Source organism: Cetorhinus maximus, chromosome 9, assembly GCF_964194155.1.
Source record: "Cetorhinus maximus chromosome 9, sCetMax3.hap1.1, whole genome shotgun sequence".
Classification (NCBI taxonomy): domain Eukaryota; kingdom Metazoa; phylum Chordata; class Chondrichthyes; order Lamniformes; family Cetorhinidae; genus Cetorhinus; species Cetorhinus maximus.
This window is the reverse complement of record NC_135887.1, coordinates 143,927,192-143,951,139: the sequence shown is the minus strand read 5'-3', so window position 1 is coordinate 143,951,139 and position 23,948 is coordinate 143,927,192. Positions and strand designations below refer to the sequence as shown.

The 23,948-nt window shown below is 45.4% G+C and overlaps 1 protein-coding gene across 1 annotated transcript in view; it reads right to left on the bottom strand.

The window, feature by feature from the left end:
* abtb2b (ankyrin repeat and BTB (POZ) domain containing 2b) overlaps window positions 1-23,948 on the bottom strand; it is a 313,371-nt gene that overhangs the window by 51,278 nt on the left and 238,145 nt on the right. Inside the window, exons 6-9 of the mRNA XM_078549577.1 lie at window positions 17,492-17,657; window positions 15,009-15,098; window positions 14,809-14,910; window positions 5,091-5,187 (exon numbers count right to left, since the gene is read on the bottom strand). Of these exons, the coding sequence (XP_078405703.1) occupies window positions 5,091-5,187; window positions 14,809-14,910; window positions 15,009-15,098; window positions 17,492-17,657 (455 nt within the window). The remainder of the gene's footprint in view (window positions 1-5,090; window positions 5,188-14,808; window positions 14,911-15,008; window positions 15,099-17,491; window positions 17,658-23,948) is intronic.

The window sequence follows — 23,948 nt, the reverse complement described above, 5'->3', positions numbered from 1 at the left end:
TCGATGAAGACATCGGCAAACTTCACTTCTATTGGAAGACGAAACGTCCACCGCACTGACATTGCTGAACGAGGGAATTCAAACTCCTCATCTTGCTGAGGCGCTGGGAGAGGATCAGGGAGGAGTTCTCTATCAGCTGGTTCATGACCACAGGAGAGGGATGAAGCAACTCATCTTGGCCGGCAGTTTTCAGCATCAAGTGTTGACCGCGGTTCATGATCAGGTAATGTCAGAGTGTCAGAGAACACACTGAACTGAAAAGGTGGTGAGCAGAGCGAGACTTCGGTGAGGAAATTTAAGGAAATAGTCTTTTAATTTAAAAACAAACAAAAAGTATGGTAAGGGAGCTCAGTCCCGGGTGTTGTGTGGCCTGCAACATGTGGGAATTCTTGGACACTCCTCGGAGTCTGGATGACCAGATGTGCAGGAAGTGCCACTGACTTGACCAGTTTGAGTAACGGGATTCGGAGCTTGAGCATCAGCTGGAGACACAGCGGAGCATCCGCGAGGCTGAGAGTCACGTGGATAGCTCGTTTTTATATGTGGTCACTCCGCAGCTTAAGGAAGTGCAGTCAGAGAGGGAACGGGTGACCACCAGTCAGAAGAAGGGAGGCAGGCAGGTAGTCAGGAAAGCCCCAGAGTGCATCTCACTCAACAACAGTTTTTCTGTGTTGGAAAACGGTGAGGGTGAAGGTTCCTCTGGAGAGTGCAGCCAGAGACAAGTTCGCGGCACTGTGGGTGGCTCAGCTGCACAAGGTGGGAGGAGTAAGAGGGTAAGAACAATAGTGGGAGGAGACTCGAGTGAGGGGTGCAGACAGGCACTTCTGCAGCTGTAGACGTGACTCCAGGATGGTGTTGCCTCCCTGGTGCCAGGGTCAAGGATGTCACACAACGACTGCAGAGCATTCTGAACGGAGAGGGCGAACAGTCAGAGGTCGTGGTTCGCATTGGTACCAATGACATAGGTAGAAAGAGGGATGAGGTTCTGCAATAATAATTTAGGGAGCTAGTTAGATTAAAAAGCAGGACCTCAAAGGTTGTAAACTCTGGATCACTCCCTGTGCTACGTGCTAGTGAGTATAGGAATAGGAGGAAAGAGAGGCTGAATGCGTGGCTGAAGAGATGGCGCAGGAGGGAGGGCTTTAGATTCCTGGATCACCGGGTCTGTTTCTGGTGAAGGTGGGGCCTGTACAAGTCGGGCGGGTTGCACCTGAACCGGAACGGGACCAACATCCTTGCTGGGAGGTTTGCTGGTGTTGTTGTTGGGGGTTTAAACTAATTTGGCAGGGGGATGGGATACAGAGTGGAGGTGCATTAGGAAGTGATGCACAGCCAAATATAGAAGAGAAACTAAGTCAGCCTGGAAGGCAGGGCAAATACAGACCTGTTAAGGCACAAGGGATTAATGCGAGGCTGCATTGTGTCTATTTTAACGCAAGGAGTCTTACAAGTCAGGCAGGTGAATTGAGGGCGTTGATTAACACATGGGAATATGATATTGTTGCTATCACAGACACATGGTTGGAGGAAGGGCAGGACTGGCAGCTCAATATTCCAGGGTATAGAACCTTCAAGCGTGACGGGGGCTGGGGGAGGGTGCGGGTGTAAAGGAGGAGGGGGCATTGCACTATTGATCAAGGAGTCAATTACTGCAATAAGGGGGATGGTAACTTAGAAAGTTCCTCAAATGAGGCCATATGGGTAGAACTTAAAAACAAAAAGGGGGCAATGACTTTGCTGGGAGTGTACGACAGGCCTCCAAACAGTCAGGGGGCGATAGAGGAGCAGATATGTAGACAAATCTCAGAGAAGTGTGAACATAACAGTGTAATAATCATAGGGGATTTCAACTTCCCCAATATTAACTGGGATAGTCTTAGGGCAGAATTTTGCCCTTGGTGGGCGGGCGGGCCCCACCGGCTCGGCAGCGAGTGGACAGCCGACCTCCATCACCGAAACGGGGCCCACCGCCATTTTGAGTGAGCGGGCCAATTAAGGCCCACCCAGCGGCATCCCCGACAGGGAGCGCTATGCACTTCCTGTTCTGGAGGGGGAGGGATTCCCCATCTGTCAAAGTGCACACTGCTCCCTGAGGCAAAGTGCTGTCTCAGGAAGTTTACTGACAGGTAAAAAAAACACCAAAAATAGATAAATATTAAAATTATTAACATGTCCCCCTCATGTGACAATGTCACACGGGATGGGACAAGTTAATAAGAAACACTGACACTTTATGAAACTTTTTAAAAACGGACATGAAACCTCATCCCGCCGGTGGATGAAGTTTCATTAATAATCTGGAGCCCACTGGGGCTCCCGGCCTGCCCGCTAGCATTAAGGTTGGACGGGCAGGGCCTTTAACAAGGTGAATTATCCTGTCAATGGCCTCAATTGGCCATTGACAGGTCGGCGGGTAGACAGCTGATTTCACTGTCCGCCCGCCTTCCTAAAAATTTAAAGGGACCGGGATAACACCGGGGGTTCCTCCCAACATCATCCCGAGTTATTTTCCCCTCGGCGAGCAGGCCCCGCCCCCAAATCGCTGACGGGTAAATCCTGGCCGTAGTGCGAAAGGCTTAGAGGAGGTGGAATTCTTAAAGTGCATCCAGGAGAGCTTTTTTGAGCCAGCACATAAAAAGTCCTACAAGAGAAGGGGCGGTACTGGACCTAATCTTAGGGAATGAAGCCGGGCAAGTGGTAGAAGTGTCAGTGGGGGAGCATTTCGGGGATAATGACCATAACTGTAAGATTTAAGGTAGTTATGTAAAAGGACAAAGATGGACTGGAAATAAAGGCCCTGAATTGGGGGAAGGCGGATTTCAATATGATAAGACAGGATCTGGCCAAAGTGGACTGGGAGCAACTACTAGTAGGAAAGTCTATATCAGGCCAGTGGGAGTCATTCAAAAAGGAACTAGAGTTCAGGGCCAACATGTTCCTGTAAAGGTGAAGGGTAGGACCAATAAGTCCAGGGAACCCTGGATGTCAAGGTAGATAGAGGATTGGATAAGGATAAAAAAGGAGGCTTGTGGCAGATACAGAGGGCTGAAAACAGCAGAAGCCCCAGAGGAATATAGAAAATGTAGGGGATGTACTTAAAAAGTAATTAGGAGAGTGAAGAGGGGGCATGAAAAAACCTTGGTGGGTAAGATAAAGGAAAATCCCAAGGAATTTTATAAATATATTAAGGGCAAGAGGATAACCAGGGAAAGAGTAGGGCCCATTAGGGACCAAAGTGGCAATCTGTGCATGGAACCGGAGGACATAGGTGAGGTTTTAAATTATTTCTTTTCATCTGTATTCACTATGGAGGAGGACGATGTAGGTGTAGAAATCAGGGACTGTGATATACTTGAACAAATTAGCACTGAAAGGGAGGAGGTATTAGCGGTTTTAGCGGGTTTAAAAGTGGATAAATCCCCAGGCCCAGATGAGATGTATCCCAGGCCAGGGAGGAGATTGTAGGGGGTCTAACACTAATTTTCAAATCCTCTCTGGCCACAGGAGAGGTGCCAGAGGACTGGAGGACAGTGAATGTGGTACCATTATTCAAGAAGGGTAGTAGGGATAAACCAGGTAATTACAGATCAGTGAGTCTAACATCAGTGGTTGGGAAACTATTGGAAAAAATTCTGAGGGACAGGATTAATCTCCACTTGGAGAGGCAGGAATTAATCAGGGATAGTCAGAATGGCTTTGTCAGGAGGAGATCATATCTAACAAATTTCACTGAAATTTTTGAGGAGGTGACTAATTGTGTAGATGAGGGTAGCGCGGTTGACTGGTCACAACAGGCAAAATACTGACCGTACCCAACCAGCCCGTGCTTGCAAAACTCAAAATATAGGGCAGGATTTTCCCATCGTGGGCAGAACCTGCCGTGGGTGAGGTGGTGCCCCAGCCAGAAGTCCATTGACTTGTGGCGGGACCAGAAGATCGTGACGGCGGGTGGGTGCGGAAAATCCCGCCATTAGTGTCCAACATTAAATGTGATTCTGCGATTGGACAACACTTGCTAAACAATCCTGAGCGTGCTAAGTAGTACACTGACAACCAATTTAAGATCATCAGTCGGGCTTGCAGTGGCTCACTTACGCATGCTAGAGCCGCAAATATTCACACATAGGGCCCTGTCCTATGCAAACAGAAGGAACATATCCACACTTTGTACCTTTTTCATCTATACAAAAGTTTAGGGAGCAGTCATCCCCTGGTTCATTCCCCAGGGCAATGCCTTGACCAATCAGAGTCAACCTGTCTGGTTTGAATTTGAACGAAGCTTGGCAGTTAACTGCTCCATGCTGCATTCTCCATGGCAATGCCTCCACCAATCAGAGTCCACTTGCCAACCAACCAGCACTCTCTTCTCATGCACTATAAATGACGTTCCCCCCATTACAGTTTGGTAATTTCTTGTGAACTATCCTGATGAGTACATGAGACGAACAGTTAGATAGCATGTCTCGTTTTTTAGCAATAAATCATATCTGTTGGCATTATTGCCTGATACAGAATCAGGTTGTGAAACAGGCTAACCTCCCTTTGTCTGGCATGATTGGCAGTTTTTGACTGAGCTAATATCATATTTAGCTGTGACTTGAATATTAATACCACTCCAGCTACCAGAATATCTAAGTTCTAAGCCATACGCAATTTTTCTTGTAATGCACAGCACTGTAAAATCAGAAATATTACAGTGTTACCTCAATATCAATACCCATTAAACAAGACACCAATTAAGAGTAATGGTGGAAAAAGTCCTGGAATTGTTGAAGGAACGGTCAAAGCTCTGATGGATGGGCTGTCGTCTAGGTCAGCATCGATGAGCTAGGGTGGGCCCCAGTGACCTCTCCCATCCCCATCTATCTTATGAACTTGTGAAAGTGGTACATCACCTGCATCACACTGAACAGCAGAAAATAAAAGACAGGCAGAGAGAGAGAGAAAGAAAGAGGAAGGGAGGGGGAAGAGATAGGGGAGAAAAAGACTGAGGTGAAGAGAAAGAGAGAGAGAGTGAGCGAGCAAGGTGGGAAAGAGACAATGAGGGGGAGAGAGAGAGAGAGCGAGAGAGATAAAGAGAGAGTGGTCACCTGCTGCTGAAGCTAGCTGAAGAGGTGTTTCAGCACAGTTATCTTCACCAGAATTAATGAGTCCTCCTTCCACATTGGCTCCAGCATCAAGCAGAAGCTGTGAGGATGAAATAGATATTTTAATTAAGAGAAACTTATTTCAACATTGCGAAAGAAAAAAGTGAAAATTCTATTAATTTAGAGCAAAGAATTCTAGGTGTTTATATTTTTCTCCTCTCAGCTGAAGATGCTATCTTTTACTGTTTACAGTTGATAGGTATGTAATTGCTTCTTATATTTCACCACAGTAATCTTACATATGCAAACTTAGATAGTGACAGTGCTGCCAAGCTGTTCAACCACAAAGCATCTTATAGTTGGGCTCAATTCAAACAACGCCTGATATCTGAACAATTTCCCCAGCAGGGGACGGGAGTTACCCCTCTGGCTGCCCCCCCTCCCCTCCCCCTCCAACTATTAACCCAGAACCTCTGGAAGTGAATCCTGTCTGATAAATCCAATCATTTACATAGAAATAATTTCTATGAATCTACAGCAACTTTAGACACTAGTATACAGAGCTCCTGATCTCTGAGCACAACCCAGCAAACAAGTGATGTAAAACAAGCTGTCAACAATCCCTCCCTGACTGTTTGGCAATGAAAAAAAATGCATCAGAATCGATTCGAGGCAAAATTAGACAGGGCTCAAAAAACAGATGATGGGATCACAATCGGGTTAGACCATACTGATTGTACGCTGTCTGCATCGGAAGCAAATTTCATGTTGCCTGCCATTCGGCCCCTCAAGCCTGTTCCGCCATTCAATAGGATCATGGCTGATCTGCCCCAGGCCTCAACTCCTCTTTCGTGCCAGGTCCTCAAAGCCTTCAACTCCCCGATATTTCAAAAATCGATCTACCTCCTTTTTAAATACTTTCAGTGATCTAGCCTCCACAACTCTCTGGGGTAGAGGGTTCTGCACATTCACTACCATCTGCGAGAAGAAATTCCTTTGCATCTCAGTTTTAAATGAGTGTCCTCTTATTCTGTAACTATGTCCCCTAGTTCGAGATTCCCCCACTAGAGGAAACATCTTCTCAACATCTACCCTGTCAAGCCCCCTCGGAATCTTGTACATTTCAATAAGATCATCCCTCATTCTTCTAAACTCTAATGAATAAAGACCTAATCTGTTTAGCCATTCTTGATAAGTCAACCCCTTCATCCCAGGAATCAGCCTCGTGAATCTCTTCTGAACTGCCCCCAATGCCAGTATATCCTTTCTTAAATACGGGGACCAAAACTGTACACAACACTCCAGATGTGGCCTCACCAACACCCTGTACAGTTGTAACAAGACTTCCCTATTTTTAAACTCCAACCCCCTAGCAATACAGGCCAAAATTCCATTTGCCTTCTTAATTACTTGCTGCACCTGCATGCTAACTTTTTGTGTTTCATGCACAAGAACACCCAGATCCCTCTGTGCTGCACTTTTCTGGAGTCCCCTCTATTTAAATAATAGTCTGCCTTTTGATTTTTCCTACCAAAGTGCACAACCTCACACTTTCCTACATTAAACCCCATCTGCCAAGTTTTTGCCCACTCACTCAACCTGTCTACATCCCCTTGCAGATTCCTTATGTCCTCAACCCAACATACCCTCCCACCTATTTTTGTATTGTCAGCAAATTTGGATACATTACAATCTGCCCCCTCCTCCAAGTCATTAATCTAAACAGTAAATAATTGAACCCCTAGGTCTGATCCTTGTGGCATTCCACTAATTACGTCTTTCCAACCTGAAAACGACCCATTAATCCCGACTCTCTGTCTTCTGCACGTTAACCAATCCTCAATCCATGCTAATACATTACCCCCAATACTGTGAGCTCCTATCTTGTGCAATTAACCTTTTACATGGCATCTTATCGAATGCCTTCTGGAAATCTAAATACTCTCCATCTACCAGTTCCCCTTTATCAACTCTGCTTGTTATATCCTCAAAGAACTCTAGCAAATTTGTCAAACATGATTTCCCTTTCACAAAACCACGTTGACTCTGTTTGATTGCGTTAAGCTTTTCTAAATGTCCTGCTATTTCTTCCTTAATAATGGACTCTAGCATTTTCCCAATGACAGATATTAGGTTGACTGGCCTATAGTTTCCTGTTTTTTGTCTCCCTCTCCCTTCTTGAACAGGAGCGTCACATTAGCAGTTTTCCAATCCGTTGGGACCCTCCGGGAATCCAGTGAGTTCTAGAATACTTCGATCAATGCCTCCACTATCTCTGCAGCCACTTCCTTTAAAACCCTTGGATGCAGGTCATCAGGTCCTGGTGACTTTTCTGCCTTTAGTCCCATTAGTTTGTCAAATACTTTGTCCCTCGTGATAGAGACTGTTACAAGATCTTTCCTCCCATTAGCTCCTTGTTTATCTGATATATTTGGAGTGTTTATAGTGTCCTCCACCGTGAAGACTGATGCAAAATATTGGTTTAAATTATCTGCCATTTCCCAGTTCCCCATTAACAATTCTCCAGTCACATCCTCCAAGAGTCCCACACTCAATTTAGCTACTCTCTTTCTTTTTATATACCCATAGAAGCTCTTGCTGTTTGTTTTTATATTTCTTACCAATTTGTTTTCATAGTCAATTTTGTCCCTCTTTATTAGCTTTTTAGTCATCCACTGCTGGTTTCTAAAAAATTCCCAATAGTCTAGCTAGTTTTCGCCACTTTGTATGCCTTAGTTTTTGGTTGGATACTCTCCTTGAACACCTTTTTTAACCATGGGTGGTTCATCCTTTTCATCGAGTCCTTTTTAACAGGGATAAATTTTTGCTGAGCATTATGAAATATCTGCTTAAATGTCTGCCACTGCTCACCCACTAACCTCCCCCTTAATCTATGTTTCCAGCCCGCTTTAGACAAGTCTTTCTTCATACCTCTGTAACTGCCCTTATTTAAGTTGAGGACACTGGTTTGAGACCCGAGTTGCTCGCCCTCAAACTGAATTTGAAATTCTACCATGTCATGATCGCAACCCCCTAGAGGGTCCTTAACTATGAGGTCTCTTATTAATCCCACCTCATTACACATTACTAGATCTAAAATAGCCTGTTCCTGGGTAGGTTCTGCAATGTATTGCTGTAAGAAACAATCCCTGATGGACTGTACAAATTTGTCTCCCATGTTACCCCGCGAATCTGATTTGTCCAGCCAGTATGCAGATTAAAATCACTCATGACAATTGTAGCGCCCTTCTTAAATGCCTCCATTATTTCCTGATTTATATTTTGTCCTACAGAGAGGCAACTCTTCGGGGGCCTATAGATGACTCCTACCCGTGACTTCTTCCCCTTGCTATTCCTTATTTCCACTCAAACTGATTCCACATCATGATCTTTTGCATCTATATCACTTGTCACCACTGCACTGTTACCTTCCTTTATTAACAAAGCTACCCCACATCCTTTTCCTTTTTGCCTATTTTTCCAGAATGTCGAATACCCTTGAATATTGAGTTCCCAGTCTTGGTCACCCTGTAACCATGTCTCTGTAATAGTTACCAAGTCATATTCATTTATTTCTATTCATGCTGTCAACTCATTTATCTTGTTACAAATGCTGTGTGCATTTAGATAAAAGGGTCTTAAGCTTTGACTTTTTACCATTATTACTCATTCTGGTTCTGATTTCTGCTGCACTCTTCTGCTTATATTTTCTGACCTGCTCTTATAGCCACAGTATTTATGTGGCTAGTCCAGTTCAGTTTCTGGTCAATGGTAACCCCCCCAGGATGATGATAGTAGGGGATTCAGTGATGGTAATGCCATTGAACATCAAGGGGCGATGGTTGGATTCTCTCTTGTTGGAGATGGTCATTGCCTGGCACTTGTGTGGCATGAATGTTACTTGCCACTTGTCAGCCCAATCCGGGATATTGTCCAGGTCTTGCTGCATTTGGACATGGACTGCTTCAGTATCTGAGGAGTCGCGAATGGTGCTGAACATTGTGCAATCATCAGCGAACATCCCCACTTCTGACCTTATGATGGAAGGAAGGTCATTGATGAAGCAGCTGAAGATGGTTGGGTCTAGGACACTACCCTGAGGATCTCCTGCAGTGATGTACTGTAGTTGAGATGACTGAGCTCCAACAACCACAACCATCTTCCTTTGTGCTAGGTATGACTCCAACCAGTGGAGATATTTCCCCTGATTCCCAATGACTCCAGTTTTGCTAGGGCTCCTTGATGGCACACTTGGTCAAATGCTGCCTTGATGTCAAGGGCAGTCACTCTCACCTCACCTCGGGAGTTCAGCTCTTTTGAACCAAGGCTGTAATGAGGTCAGGAGCTGAGTGGCCCTGGCAGAACCCAAACTGGTGTCAGTGAGCAGGTTATTGGTAAGCAAGTGCCGCTTGATAGCGCTGTTGATGACCCCTTCCATTACTTAACTGATTGAGAGTAGACTGATGGGGCAGTAATTGGCCGGATTGCATTTGTCCTGCTTTTTGTGTACAGGACATACCTGGGCAATTTTCCACATAGCCGGGTAGGTGCCAGTATTGTAGCTGTACTGGAACAGCTTGGCTAGGGGCACGGCAAGTTCTGGAGCACAAGTCTTCGGTACTATTGCCGGAATATTGTCAGGGCCCATAGCCTTTGCAGTATCCAGTGCCTTCAGCCATTTCTTGATATCACGTAGAGTGAATCGAATTGGCTAAAGACTGGCATCTGTGATGCTGGGGAGCTTTGGAGGAGGCTGCGATGGATCATCCACTTGGCACTTCTGGCTGAAGATTGTAGCAATGCTTCAGCCTTATCTTTTGCACTGATGTGCTGGGCTCCTCCATTAATGAGGATGGGGATATTTGTGGAGTCTCCTCCTCCAGTGAGTTGTTTAATTGTCCACCACCATTCATGGCTGGATGTGGCAGGACTGCAGAGCTTAGATCTGATCGGTTGGTTGTGGAATCGCTTAGCTCCATCACTTGCTGCTTATGCTGTTTGGCACGCATGTAGTCCTGTGTTGTAGCTTCACCAGGTTGACACCTCATTTTTAGGTATGCCTGGTGTTGCTCCTGGCATGCCCTCCTGCACTCTTCATTGAACCAGGGTTGATCCCCTGGCTTGGTGGTAATGGTAGAGTGGGGGATATGCCGGGCCATGAGGTTACAGATTGTGTTCGAGTGCAATTCTGCTGCTGCTGATGGTCCACAGCACCTCATGGATGCCCAGTCTTGAGTTGCTAGATCTGTTCAAAATCTATTCCACTTAGCACGGTGCCCCTCTGCTCTCTCATTGCTTTTTGATTTTTTACACTTCCCTTCAATTGAACCCTCAGCCCCAATAGGCCAGTTACCTTAACATCCATCATTGGGAAAACGTTAGAGTTGATTATAAAGGATGTAATAGCAAGGCTTTTAGAAATGCTTAATATAATCAAGCAGAGTCAACATGGCTTCATGAAGGGAAAATCAGACATGACAAATTTAATGGAGTTCTTTGAGGAGGCAACATGCAGGATAGATAAAGGGGAACCAGTAGATGTAATATATTTGGATTGAACCAGGGTCCATCTTGGCCTCCTCCAACCAATTTCTTCAGCCAATTTGATTCACTCCACGTGATATCGAGAAATGGTTGAGACACTGGATACTGCAAAGGCTACGGGCCCTGACAATATTCCAGCAATGGTACTGAACACTTGTGCGCCATAATTGGCTGCTCCCTAGCAAAGCTGTTCCAGTACAGCTACAACACTGGGGTCCTGACAATGTGGAAAATTGCCCAGGTATGTCCTGTACACAAAAATCAGGATAATTCCAACACGGCCAATTATCGCCCCATCAGTCTACTCGCAATCATCAGTAAAGTGATGGAAGGGGTTATCAACAGTGCTATTAAGCGGCACTTGCTTAGCAATAACCTGCTCATGACGCTCAGTTTGGGTTCTGCCTGGGTCACTCAGCTCCTGACCTTGGTTCAAACATGGACATAAGAGCTGAACTCCTGAGGTGAGGTGAGAGTGACTGCCCTTGACATCAAGGCAGCATTTCACTGAGTGTGGCATCAAGGAGCCCGAGCAAAACTGGAGTCAATGGGAATCAGGGGGAAAAATGTCCACTGGTTGGAGTCATGCCTAGCACAAAGGAAGATGGTTGTGGTTGTTGGAGGTCAGTCACCTTAGCTCCAGGACATCACTGCAGGAGTTCCTCAGGGTATTGTCCTCGGCCCAACCATCTTCAGCTGCTTCATCAATGACCTTCCTCCCATCATAACATCAGAAGTGGGGATGTTCACTGATGATTGCACAATGTTCAGCATCATTCATGACTCCTCAGATACTGAAAGAGTCCATGTGCAAATGCACTCTTCTTTGAACCAGGGTTGATCCCCTGGCTTGATGGTAATGGTAGAGTCGGGGATATGCCGGGCCATGAGGTTACAGATTGTGTTCGAGTACAATTCTGCTGCTGCTGATGGCCCACAGCACCTCATGGATGCCCAGTTTGAGTTGCTAGATCTGTCGGAATCTATCCCATTTAGCACGCTGGTAGCACCACACAACACAATGGAGGGTATCCTCAATGTGAATGCGGGACTTTGTCTCCACAATGACTGCACGGTGGTCACTCCTACTGATACTGTTATGGACAGATACATTGGTGGCAGGCAGGTTGGTGAGGATGAGGTCAAGTATGTTTTTCCCTCTTTTTGGTTCACTCACCTCCTGCCACTGACACAGTTTAGCAACTGTGTCCCTTAGGACTCGGTCAGTAGTGGTGCTACTGATCTAATCTTGGATGATGGACATTGAAATTCCCCACCTAGAGTACATTCTGCACCCTTGCCACCCTCAGTGCTTCCTCTTAGTGGTGTACAACATTGTGGAGCACTGATTCATCAGCTGAGGGAGGGCGGTATGTGGGTAATCAGCAGAAGGCTTCCTTGCCCTTGTCTGACCTGATGCCATGAGACTTCATGGGGTCCGGAGTCAATGTTGAGGACTCTCAGGGCAACTCCTGCTGGTGGGACAGGACATACCTAGGAAGGGTGTTGGTGTCTGCGACATTATCTGTAAGGTATGATTCCGTAAGGATGACTATGTCGGGCTGTTGCTTGACTAGTCTGTGAGACAGCTCTCCCAATTTTGGCACTAACCCCCAGATATTAGTAAGGAGGTCTTTGTAGTGTTGACAGGGCTGAGTTTGCTGTTGTCATTTTCAGTGCCTAGCTCAACTCCAAGTGGTCCATCCGGTTTCATTCCTTATTGACTTATCTGTTGTAGTTTTGATACAACTGAGTGTCTTCCTGGTTATTTCAGAGGGCATTTATGAGTCAACCACATTGCTGTGGGTCTGGAGTCACATCTGGCCAGACCAGGTAATGACAGCAGATTTCCCTCCCTAAAGGGGATTAGTGAGCCAGACATGTTTTTAATAACAATCTACAACGGTTTTATGGTCACATTACTAAGACTAGCTTGGGATTCCAGATTTATTTACTGAATTTTAAATTCCGCTGGCTGCTGTGCTGGGGTTTGAACCCATGTCCCCAGAGCATTAGTCTGGGCCTCTGGATTACTAGTCCAGTGACATTATCACCATGCCACTGCCTCCCCTCTGGCTTTTGCTATTATCTACTCTGCTCACATGTGCATGAGTTGAGCACCATTCATGAGCCATGTCATCAAAGCACAGTCCATGTTTCCTCAAAAGCAGCTGCTGCAGAACGAAGACATCACAATTACCGGCAGGGTCGCAGGCATTGAGCTGCATGACACTGTGCATGGTCACACATCAGCTGCACATTGAAGGAGTGCAATTCCTTCCAGCTCTGGTACATCTCAGAGTTGACATGCAGCAACTGTAAAATTACATGAGCTGTCAAAGGCAACTGGCACCATGTGGAATCCTGTAATCCTCTGGCTGCTTCTCTCACACAACAGAGAATGAAATGCATTCAGCTCTCTTGGAACAGAGAGCCTCAGTGATTCTCAGCAATCTCTATTCTGCAAACTGGGAGGTGTTGCAAATATCTCCTGCTCTGACCAGGAAGAAGTCAGATGCATAAACGTTCATGACCATGGTCAACTTCACGGCTACTGAAGTCCTTGTCCTGCTCTGAGTTTGTGGTTGTGGTTTCAGTGAGGATGTCCTGGTGAAGCACAGAGGTCTCACACACTGTTCTTCATTGAGATTCAGGTGAGCGAATTGCTCCCTGAACACCCTGGATGGACATGGCCTCCTGCTCACAGCCCTTCATCCCCTCCCACTCCTCCCTCTTCCAGCGGCTTGGCCTGCTTTGTGTCACCTTTGCACATCCTCTCTGTCATGATGCAGCCCTACAGCAAGTCGGGGCAAGTGGTTTGTACAGGATCCTTGAGGTCAGGACAACGTCCTTCAGCACCTGTCACACCACTGCCTGTAGACTTTATTAACTTTATAGAACTCTAGAAACCACCAAACATTTCTACAATCGCAGCAAGATCCAACAGACATCAATCAGCAACTAACCTGTAAGTAGTTGATGATCCTTTAGGACAGTGCTGCTTCAGAAGGCTATTCAGCTGTGCATGTTTAACAGACGAGGTTAACTATAACAGCAAACTTAAAATGGCATCAAATCAGCCAACTGAAGATATAATCTGTCTACTCTGTGCTCTACCGGTAGACACACCCTGACGACTCAAACATTTTTCTCCTCATTTCTCCATTGCTCCTTTTGTCAATTACCTTAAACCTGTGCTCTCTTATCTCGACAATTCCACTAATGGGAACAGTTTCTCTCTATCTACTCTGCCCAGACCCCTCATGATTTTGAATACCTCTATCAAATCTCCACTATGTCTTCTTTTCTTCAAGGAAAACAGTCCTAACTTCTCCAATCTCTCTTTACAACTGGAGTTCCTCATCCCTGGAACCATTCTCGTGAATCTTTTCTGCACTCTCTCCAATGCCTTCACATCCTTCCTAAAGTGCAGCGCCCAGAACTGGACGCAATGCTCCAGTTGAGTCCAAACCGGAGTTTTATACAGGTTTAACATAAGCTCCTTGTTTTCTTACTCTATACCCTTATTGATAAAGCATATCAAGCATCCCGTTTGCTATATTAACCGCTCTCTCAACCTGTCCTGCCACCTTCAATGAGTTATTCACATATATATCCAGGTCTCTCTGCTCCTGCACCCACTTTAGAATTGTACCCTTTATTTTATATTGTCTATCCATGTTCTTTCTACCAAAATGAATCACTTCATGCCTCTCTGTACGAAATTTCATCTGTCACTTGTCTGCCCATTTCACCAACTTGTCTGTGTCCTTTAGAAGTTCTACACTACCCTCCTCACAGTTCACAATGCCAAGTTTTGTATCATCTGCAAAGTTTGAAGTTGTGCCCTGTACACCAAGGTCTAGGTCATGAACATATATCAGGAAAAGCAACGGTCCCAACACTGTCCCCTAGGCAACGCCACTCCAAACCTTCCTCTAGTTTGAAAAACATTCATTAACCACTACTCTCTGTTTCCTGTCACTCAGCCAATTTCCTATCCTTGGAGATGAGGCAGTTATCAGACTTATCATATTCTATTAAAAAAGAGCATCCTATGGTCCAGTGAAAAATGCCTGTTTATATAAAAACATGAACTGTAAACATAAATGTTCTTAAATACCATGTATAACACAAACCATCGGTACCAAGCCATTTAGTCCTGATTATCTGATACCTGAACAACAGGGATATGTCCGTGCAGAACGGCAAAGGTGAGAGCGGTCCAGCGCCTGCTGTCTGGATGCACTGAAGGGTATCTCTGAGTATTGCTGGGTAGCTGAGTAGAGGAGATGAGACAGAATTGTTCAATTATCAGGCCCTTGTGAATTTTTGAGAAATCTGATAGTTACTTATCTAAAGTTAATGAAGACTTACTGAAAGATCCAAGTTTGCAGAGGCATCAATTAACATTTGGACCATGGCTTCATCTCCAGCAGCACAGGCATACATTAGTGGTGTCATTCCCTGTGCAAATCCAGCAGGGAAAAGGAATGATTATTAACAATGCAAGAATATTAATACACCCACAATATTAGAACTGGTTAGCATTAGCCCTGGGCTTTGGGCTGGCACAGGGATTACATTTGGGTTGTGGTTACATTTTAGATCATGATAGTAGAAGAAATTTTGAGATACTTGGTCAATAATGATATATACAATGTGTGGGACAGTCTTGGCTCTTTGAAACATGACCTTAAGTTGTTTTTACAGTTTCTATTAGCTTGCTGGCTCCCATTACACAATCAGTGGCCACATGAAGCTAAAACTGCCAGGTTTATTTTGAAACAATTGGGTCTGAGGTATGATATAAGCTTGGATTCTCCTGCGTCATCATGTCTGCTGCCAGTGAAGGGACAAAGCTCACTGTGCGTGTGCATACTGCTGTGATAATTCACTGCCATGACGTTCTCATGTATCTACACCCAATCCTAGGGTGTTTGTGTATGACGGTGTCATATGGTGCAATTATCTTGTGTGTTGATTTGTCGCAGCTATTCTGCACATACTGTTCCCCTCAGATTGTATTTTATGGGGAAATCAGCAGTGTGACATGAAGGTAAATCCAGGAGAATAACAGTCATAGGTTAGAATTTAAAGACCCTGCCTGAAATATAAAAGACTCTTTTATATAAGTTATCTGGATCATTGAGTTCATGGAAAAGCATTGTCACAGGCCTCTACATTCAGATGAGAACATTGGGAAAGGCCTTTAAAGCAAAAATAAATAAACTGATCTAACTCTGGCTGATCAACGATACTAAAAACATCACCATCAAATTCAATCACCTTACATACTTGATTGTTATTCATCAGTTTTTCGATGGTATTTGGGAAAAGAAAGAAATATTTGTATTTATTTCACTGTGTCACAATCTCAGATCATCCCAAAGTGAGCCAATGAAGTACTTATTATTTGAAACGTGGTCACTGTTATAATGTAGGAAACAGGGCAGAAATTTGCACACAGAAAGATCCCACAAATATGGATATGATAATTAGCAAACAATCTATTTTTGTGATGCTGATTGAGGGATAAATATTGTCCAAGGAATAATTCCCTGGTCTTCTTCAAAATAATGCCCTGGGATATTTTACATCCCTCTGAAAGAGCAGACAGGGCCTTAGTTTAACATCTCAAACGAAAGGCGGCACCTTCAACACTGCTGCAGCCCCTCAGTGCTGCACTAGAGATCTTTGTGCTCAGACTTCTAGAATGGGAATTGAATGTAAAAACCGGTGATTCATGCAACTGAGCCCTGGCTATTTAACATGGCCATTTTGTTCAATGCACACAGTATATCTGAACTCAGGAATGCTGAGAAAAGCAAATACTAGCGAGGTCACAATTCAACTTAGTCCTGAAGAAGAGTCGTATTCAACACAAAACATTAACTCTGTTCCTCTCTCTCCACAGATGCTGCCAAACCTGCTGAGTTTTTCCAGCACTTTCTGTTTTTATTTTATATTAGACTTAATGTTCCTGGGTGAAAAATCACCAAGTAACCCCACTCCTATATTAGCAATTGAGGACACAGTTTAATTTAACAGTGATGGCCCTTAGGTTAAAAAGCCTAAAACAGTCTCGGCATTCCTCCAGTTCTGATCTTTTGAATAATTTCCTTTGCTTCATCATGGGCAGCTATGCCTTCAGCTGTCTAGGCCCTGAGCTCTGGAATTCCCTCAGTATCTCCATCTCTCTACCTCGCTTTTTTCCTTTAAGATACTCCCTAAAATCTGTCCCTTTGGGCAAGCTTTTAGTTACTGGTTAAGTATCAAATTTTGTCTGATAATACACTATGAAGCTCCTTGGGCTGTTTTATTCTTTAACCTATAAAGGAGTTACAGAAATGTAAGTTCTTGTTAACTAAACTCACACACAAAGACTGGTTTGTCAGAAAAGATTCGGAGCATTGTCAATGCTCTAAGCCAAAAAAGAACCTGCGCTTTGAGAAGGACAGATTCTGCTAGTGAAGTCAAGTTGTCAAACCACTAAAGAAGACAATCTTGTCAATCGACATCACAGAAAACATTGTCTGCTCATTGTCTCAATGTTGTTGTGGGAGCTTGCTGTGCACAAACTGGCTGCTGTGTTTCCTGCATCACAACAACAACTACACATCAAATCTACTTCATTGACCATAAAGCACTTTGGGACAGTCGGAAGTTGTGAAAGGCGCTATATAAATTCAAGTCCTTCTTTTCTCATTTTGTTCAAACACATTCAGATGTTTCATAGAATGTTCAAAGACACCCTGACAAGAACACTACCCAATATAAATTACAATTATCAATTGACTTTTTATTTTTGATTGGAATTCCCTGTGTAAAGTGAAAATCTGAAAAGAAATAACTTTTACCTGGTTATCCATGGTGTTAACACCATCCAGTCCTAACAGTTCTATGGCTTGATTCACCAAATCTGTTCTGCCGCAGCTTAACATGCGGAATCCAAGGTCTTGCTGAAACTTGGCTGTAGCAGCTTTTGCATCCAGTCTACGAAATGAACTGAAGCAGTCTTCAGTTCTAATGAAAAGTAATAAACTTGTTTGTATAAACTGCTAGTAACTCAATCAGTTCAAACAGAAACTGGTATTTTTTTTATCATTTACATTTTCTTCCCCTTTTCTCTGAAAATGTTGATCTCTTGCTCTGTTATGATTTGAAAGAATTCCAGTTTTATGGTAGTTACACTAGTCACTTACCCAAATGATCAATTTCCAGATGTGTTCCTGTAGTGAATTCAAAAGGCATCTTTAGCAGGAGCAGCTTAGTCCTGGCAGACACACAAATACTCTGCCAACAGCAGAAATAGACTTTTCTCCTCACTGTCTCGGGGCAGTGTTGACACAACATATTGGCTGTATTAGCACAGGAGGAAGCTCACTAACCCAACACTGAAGCAGGGGGCAGAACTTTCCATTTTTGAAGCTAAGTGTGGTGGTGGGCGGGTTCCGTGGAGTGTTTCCTGCTGGTCGGAGTGTCGGGAAATCACGTCCGATTCCGCGCTCAGAAAGCTCATTCATTATGCTCAGGTGAATATCTCTCTGAATCACATGGGATTTGTCCACCCCGCTGTTACCTAATGGGCTCGAAGATCCGGGTGCCATATTGAAAACACCGCCTGTGCGCGCACTTTTCACTCTCTCCAGCCCAGCTGTCTCCAGGAGACCCACAGAGATAACTGCAAAGCAAAGCTGCACCTGCTTCTGCCCTGCACCCTCTGGGCCTTTATCAGAGGAGTACAGCAGCATCGGGATGTCCTCTACCTCAGGGATGGCTGGAAGAAGCACCCCAGCCTCACCTCTCCAGCCTGGGAGGCCATAGCGAGGCAGATCAGTGGGGCTGGCACCCACACCCAGAACGCTATCCACTGCAGGAACAGGATAAATGATCTCATCCGCTCGGCTAGAGTAAGTCAAGCTCCAATTGCCTTCAATATCAAACGCTCATCGTGGCATTGTGTACTCAAAGGGCTACACTCTTCAGGGACCTCACACAACATCATTAGTGTGGGCCAAATATCAACATTGATTCTCCTGGATACTTTCACATCACCACCATCTCCTCTATCATGCTGCTCACACTCCATCCACAGCCCTTTCTAGGGTGGTCTCACCACACACAGGGGGGCATGCCTGCTTCCCGAGCTCAGCTCCATCCCTTCTCACCATATTCCTTTTACTTGTCTTCATGCAGTCCAAGCTGGCCCACAACAGAAGGGAAGATGATCCCAGACCAGTGGAAGTATGGCCAACATTGTTGACCACACTACATTCGAGGAGGGTGCTGCCGAACTGGCTGGGGGGAGGACAGGGATCGCTCCTGAGGGCGAGGGGAGATCGGATTACCCCAGCAACCGAGTACAGATGACACCTCCACGAGTTCATCACATCCTGACATCCACATTGAGTGACATGCAATCTTGTGTTATGCCTGCTCATGAACTAGATCTATCTTCTCTCTCTTACAGACACCAGCAGGTCCAGGCACAGGCAGAGGGCCAACATAAGCCCCAGGCCCCAGACCACCTCGGAAGAGGGAGCTGAGGAAGCCACTACAGGAGACCAGTCACTGCGTTCACCCACACCCTCCATCAGTGCACCTCGGTGGGTCACAGCTCTAGATTAGGCTCAGGGTTACCTACTGGAGAACACCTCACAGACACATCTCCACAGCAATCAGAGGCAGTGACAACTCAGGTCTCTGCAACTCGGAGGACTGATGGAGATCAGATATCCGCTGAGTCTGAGTCAGATGATGAGCCTCTGCGAGTGGCCACCGACACAATGCTGGAGATGCAAGGGCAGGCAGTGGAACATCAGGCAGAGACGCGAGAGTCACTCAGCAGACTAGAGTGAAGAATAGAGCAGTCTCTCCACATTCTGTCTGATGTCACGGCTTCAACATGTGAGCGCCTCAAGATCACCATGGGAAAATTGGCAACCGCCATGGAGACCTTGGTCCAGCCGGTTTTGCGCTCGATCCTGGAGTCCGTGGCCACAGACATTGATGGGATCCATAAGTGGCTTAGGTGAGAGTCGATCAGGGCACCTTGAACTCCCTCCAGGTGCCCCTTCACCTCAAGGAGTCAGGGAGGGGCCCTCAGGCACCCACAGGGAGGATGAGTGTCAACTGGAGATCATGGGGGCCTCCGCACAGGATACTCCAAGGGTGTCCAGCCACTCTCAGTCCCCTCTGCCTGTGACCCCCATCCACTCAGGCTGAGGTGGGTGCATCTGCCCCTGTGCAGGAGGCCCTTATCAGGCAGCAGCCTTCTAGGCCTCAGGACACCAGAGGACATCCACCAAGGTCATCACAGACAACAGGATGTAACAGTCAGCAGGCTGCCTCCACCTGTTATAATTTCAATTCATTATGTCTGTGGGTGCTATGTTAAATTTGCGGGCTATGGACTTTTAAGGGACAGGATGTACTTAGTAACAAGGGTATATTTTGATAGGTTTCCAGATCAGTTCAAGTGTCAGTGAACAACTCTTGTCAGGGAGTCAGTTTGAGGCAGTCTGCTAACCAAGAAGTATCTCAGACATAGGGGCAGGAATCGGCCTGTTAAGTAAGTTAAAAGAAGGGAACAATGAAATAGGCTCTGAGTTAAAGGAAGAGTTGCAGTTAGCAGGCTGACTCTGTACTGTGGGCCTTTGGAGTAAAGGTACCCCTCCCCCCGCCCCGAGCAGTGGTTTTCTGCTCAGCGGGGCCACAGGTTTGAAAGTGCCTGTGAGCCAGTGTCGAGTCACTCAGGAATCCAGGCAGCTGGAATCTCAGAAGGTGAGATTGAAACCTTGCAAGGTGTTAAAGCCCTCTGAGTGGGAGAGATGTTTGGAGAGAATTCAAAGGCAGGATCTTCAAAGGTGGAGATTGGAAACTCTCGTGAGAAAGATAAAGTTTTAGTGAGATTGTTTGACTCACAGTGGGACTATCTTCTGGGTCATTTCTTGAGAAATCTATGGGCTCTGTCTTGGTTGCATCTGTCATTGACTCTGTAGTGTGGTGTGTTCAACCACAGTCCGTCTGTTAATTCACATGTACCTCAGACTTACCCTGAATGGTAGAGTATAAGATACATATTGTAAATTGTTTTATCTTTCTGAACTTGCATAGCAAATTTTAATTTATTCAAAACCCATGCAATCTCGTGGCATTATTAACTTGGTAAACATCTTGAACCTCAACCTTTAACTACTTTAATCGAAACGTTTGGTCCCGAGCTGATCTCCCCTTTTGGGGAGGTGGTGATGTAGTGGTATTGTCACTGGACTAGCATTCCAGAGGCTCAGAGTAATGCTCAGGGGACCTGAGTTTCAATCCCACCACAGCAGATGGTGACATTTTAATTCAGTAAAAATCTGGAATTAAAGTCTGATGATGACCACAAAACCATTGTCGATTGTCATAAAAACCCATCTGGTTCACTCATTTTCTTTAGGGAAGGAAATCGGCTGCCATTACCTGGTCTGGCCTACATGTGACTCCAGACCCACAACAATGTGGTTGACCTTAAATGCCCTCTGAAAGAGGGCAATTAGAGATGGGTAATAAATGCTGGCCTAGCCAGTGACCCCCACATCCCGTGAACAAATAAATATCCCAGGTTCTGGCCAAGGATCCTAACACAACCTCCGCTGTGGATGTTGGGGCTGCACCCAGGCGTAGTGATAGGGTTAGGAAAATTAAGAAATATTGAAATCACTTTTGGGTCACAGGTGTGCAACCACTGTATAAATATTGCACTTTTGTTAAAGTACTTGATGTTTATATGAATTGCTTGGTCAACCAAAGGCATTGTCATTATTTACATATGTATCCTCTTATTGCGAGGGTTAGCTGTCCTCCCACTCAATGATAGTCTCCTTGTGTGAGATTCACATTGATGTGAAGTCAACCTCACTGAGAGTAGTTTTTGGGCCCTTGTCTGATGTCATGGAGATCTGTTGAAATCTTTATTGGAAATGTGTGAGTAAAGCATTTGTAACCCTTTTTCCTCACGACACACCATTCTGTGAGGGCAGCTCAGCAGCCTCAAGGGATTAGCGGCAGTTGTGTCTCCTCAGTGATAGTGGCAAAGGGCAAGACCTGGATGGGAGGGCGATATCCCCAACCATGTCCTCACCTCACTGGCCGCTGTAGTTTCTCATTAATGTGGCGATGGCTACTTCGAGTTCCTTGAGGCAACTTTGTCACTATTGTGTCAACTTTCACTTCCCAGAGCGAGCGCATACAGAGTGCACCATTCTTTGAGATCATGGCCTGGGGAAACATGAGGCTAGAAGGTGCAAGTCTGAATGCTGAACTTGCTCTCAATGTGACTGGTTGTGATTCCTTTTCAATGCAATGGAATAGTGTAAAGGGACAGGAACAACGTGGCCATCATCTCACTCCGCCCAGAATCTGGGAGCAATTAAAGTGGCATCCTTTACTACGAGAGGGATTGAACATAAATGTAAGGATGTTATGCTTCAGTTATACAGGGCATTGGTGAGACCGCACCTCGAATACTGTGTGCAGTTTTGGTCTCCTTATTTAAGGAAGGATGGAAATGCATTGGAGGTGGTTCAGAGGAGGTTTACTAGATTGATACCTGGAATGAGTGGGTTGTCTTATGAGGAAAGGTTGGACAGACTGGGCTTGTTTCCACTGGAGTTTAGAAGAGTGAGGGGGTGATTTGATTGAAGTATACAAGATCCTGAATGGCCTTGACAAGGTGGACGTGGAAAGGATGTTTCCTCTCGTGGGTGAGTCCAGAACTAGGGGGCACTGTTTTAAAATTAGGGGTTGTCCTTTTAAGACAGAGATGAGGAGAATTTTTTTCTCTCAGAGGGTTGTGCGACTTTGGAATTCTCTGCCTCAGAAGGTGGTGGAGGCGGGGTCATTGAATATTTTTAAGGTGGAGGTAGATAGATTCTTGTTAGGCAAGGGAATCAAAGATTATCAGGATTAGATGGGAATGTGGAAATCAAAACACAAAGAGATTATCCATTATTTTAATGAATGGTGGAGCAGGCTCAAGGGCCGAATGGCCTACTTCTGTGCCTATTTCATACGTTAACAGCCCTTTACGCTTGATAAACATTAGGGGCTGATGCCATGGAGCCCTCAAAGCCTCACGGGTGCAGCTGACTGTACCCTGTTCTCTAGGGAAGCCAGAAATAGCTGCAAACCCATTAACTCTAGCAACCTGGCTATCTTCATCAAGTGTAAATCTGACACATTGATGAGCCTTGCTGTGGAGGGCATTTGTGATCTCCTCGATGCATCTATGTGTGGTGGGCTGCGAGATGATGCACAGGTCCCTGTGGATCCCTGGAACGACCCGCAGGCAATGAGATTGAGCGCGGTGGTGACCTTCAACACCACTGGCAGGGGATGACCTCCCACTCCACAGGGCGTTAGTTCCTCCCAAAGAATGTGGCAGATGAGATCCACCAGAGCTCTGGACAAGTGCAGATGTGTGTGGCATTGTCTCTTGCTCATCTGCAGATAGGAGAGTCTTCGGTAGGCCCTTGGTCAACCTAGTCACCCCCATGGTCTGGGTCTATCCTTCTGATCCTCATAACTTTGCTGAGGCTTCCTTGGACCATGGATCTCAGGCGGAGGGCCACCTCCCAAAACTGCGCTCAGTGGCACATGTCCCTTCTCCTCCTCCTCCATTCTATTAGAACATTCAAGAATGCAGCATTGAGCCCAGGCTCCAAAATTGCTTGGTCCTTCTCTCTATGAAATGATAGATTAAAGACAGTGATGAATAACAGGGAAAAACAGTAAAGCTCACAATATTAAACCCAAAGCCACTGTAATGGTCTCAAGCGGCTTCTGTCTGATGAGTCTTGTCGCTGATGCACCTTTTGTATCTGAGGCGCAAACCGACACATCGAGGTGACCAAGATGCCATCCCTGAGTTTAACATCTCAATCTCACTGAGGCTGGAGAAGGTTTGAATGACATGTATCACCTTATTAAACTCAGTCCTCCAATCTCAGATCTGGCGAACTGATTGAATATAGCTTGCTCATGACTCATTACTGGATGTCCTTTTGCCCATTATGTATTCCAATTGTGGAAAGCACATGAGAGTCTTTCATTGAAGATTTGCCCAATACACAGCAGGGTTTCTATGTCCTGAGTGGAGTCCAGATTGTGTCACTGAAAATTGAAGTCAAATTTACTAAATACAGAGATTCCGGTAACCCAGGCTGCATAAACTGTGCAGCTGGACAGGTTTCTATTATACAGCACAAACTTGCAAAGACAAACATAAGCAATCTTCCCATTCTATTTTATATTTTAAAGTTGCTAACAAGA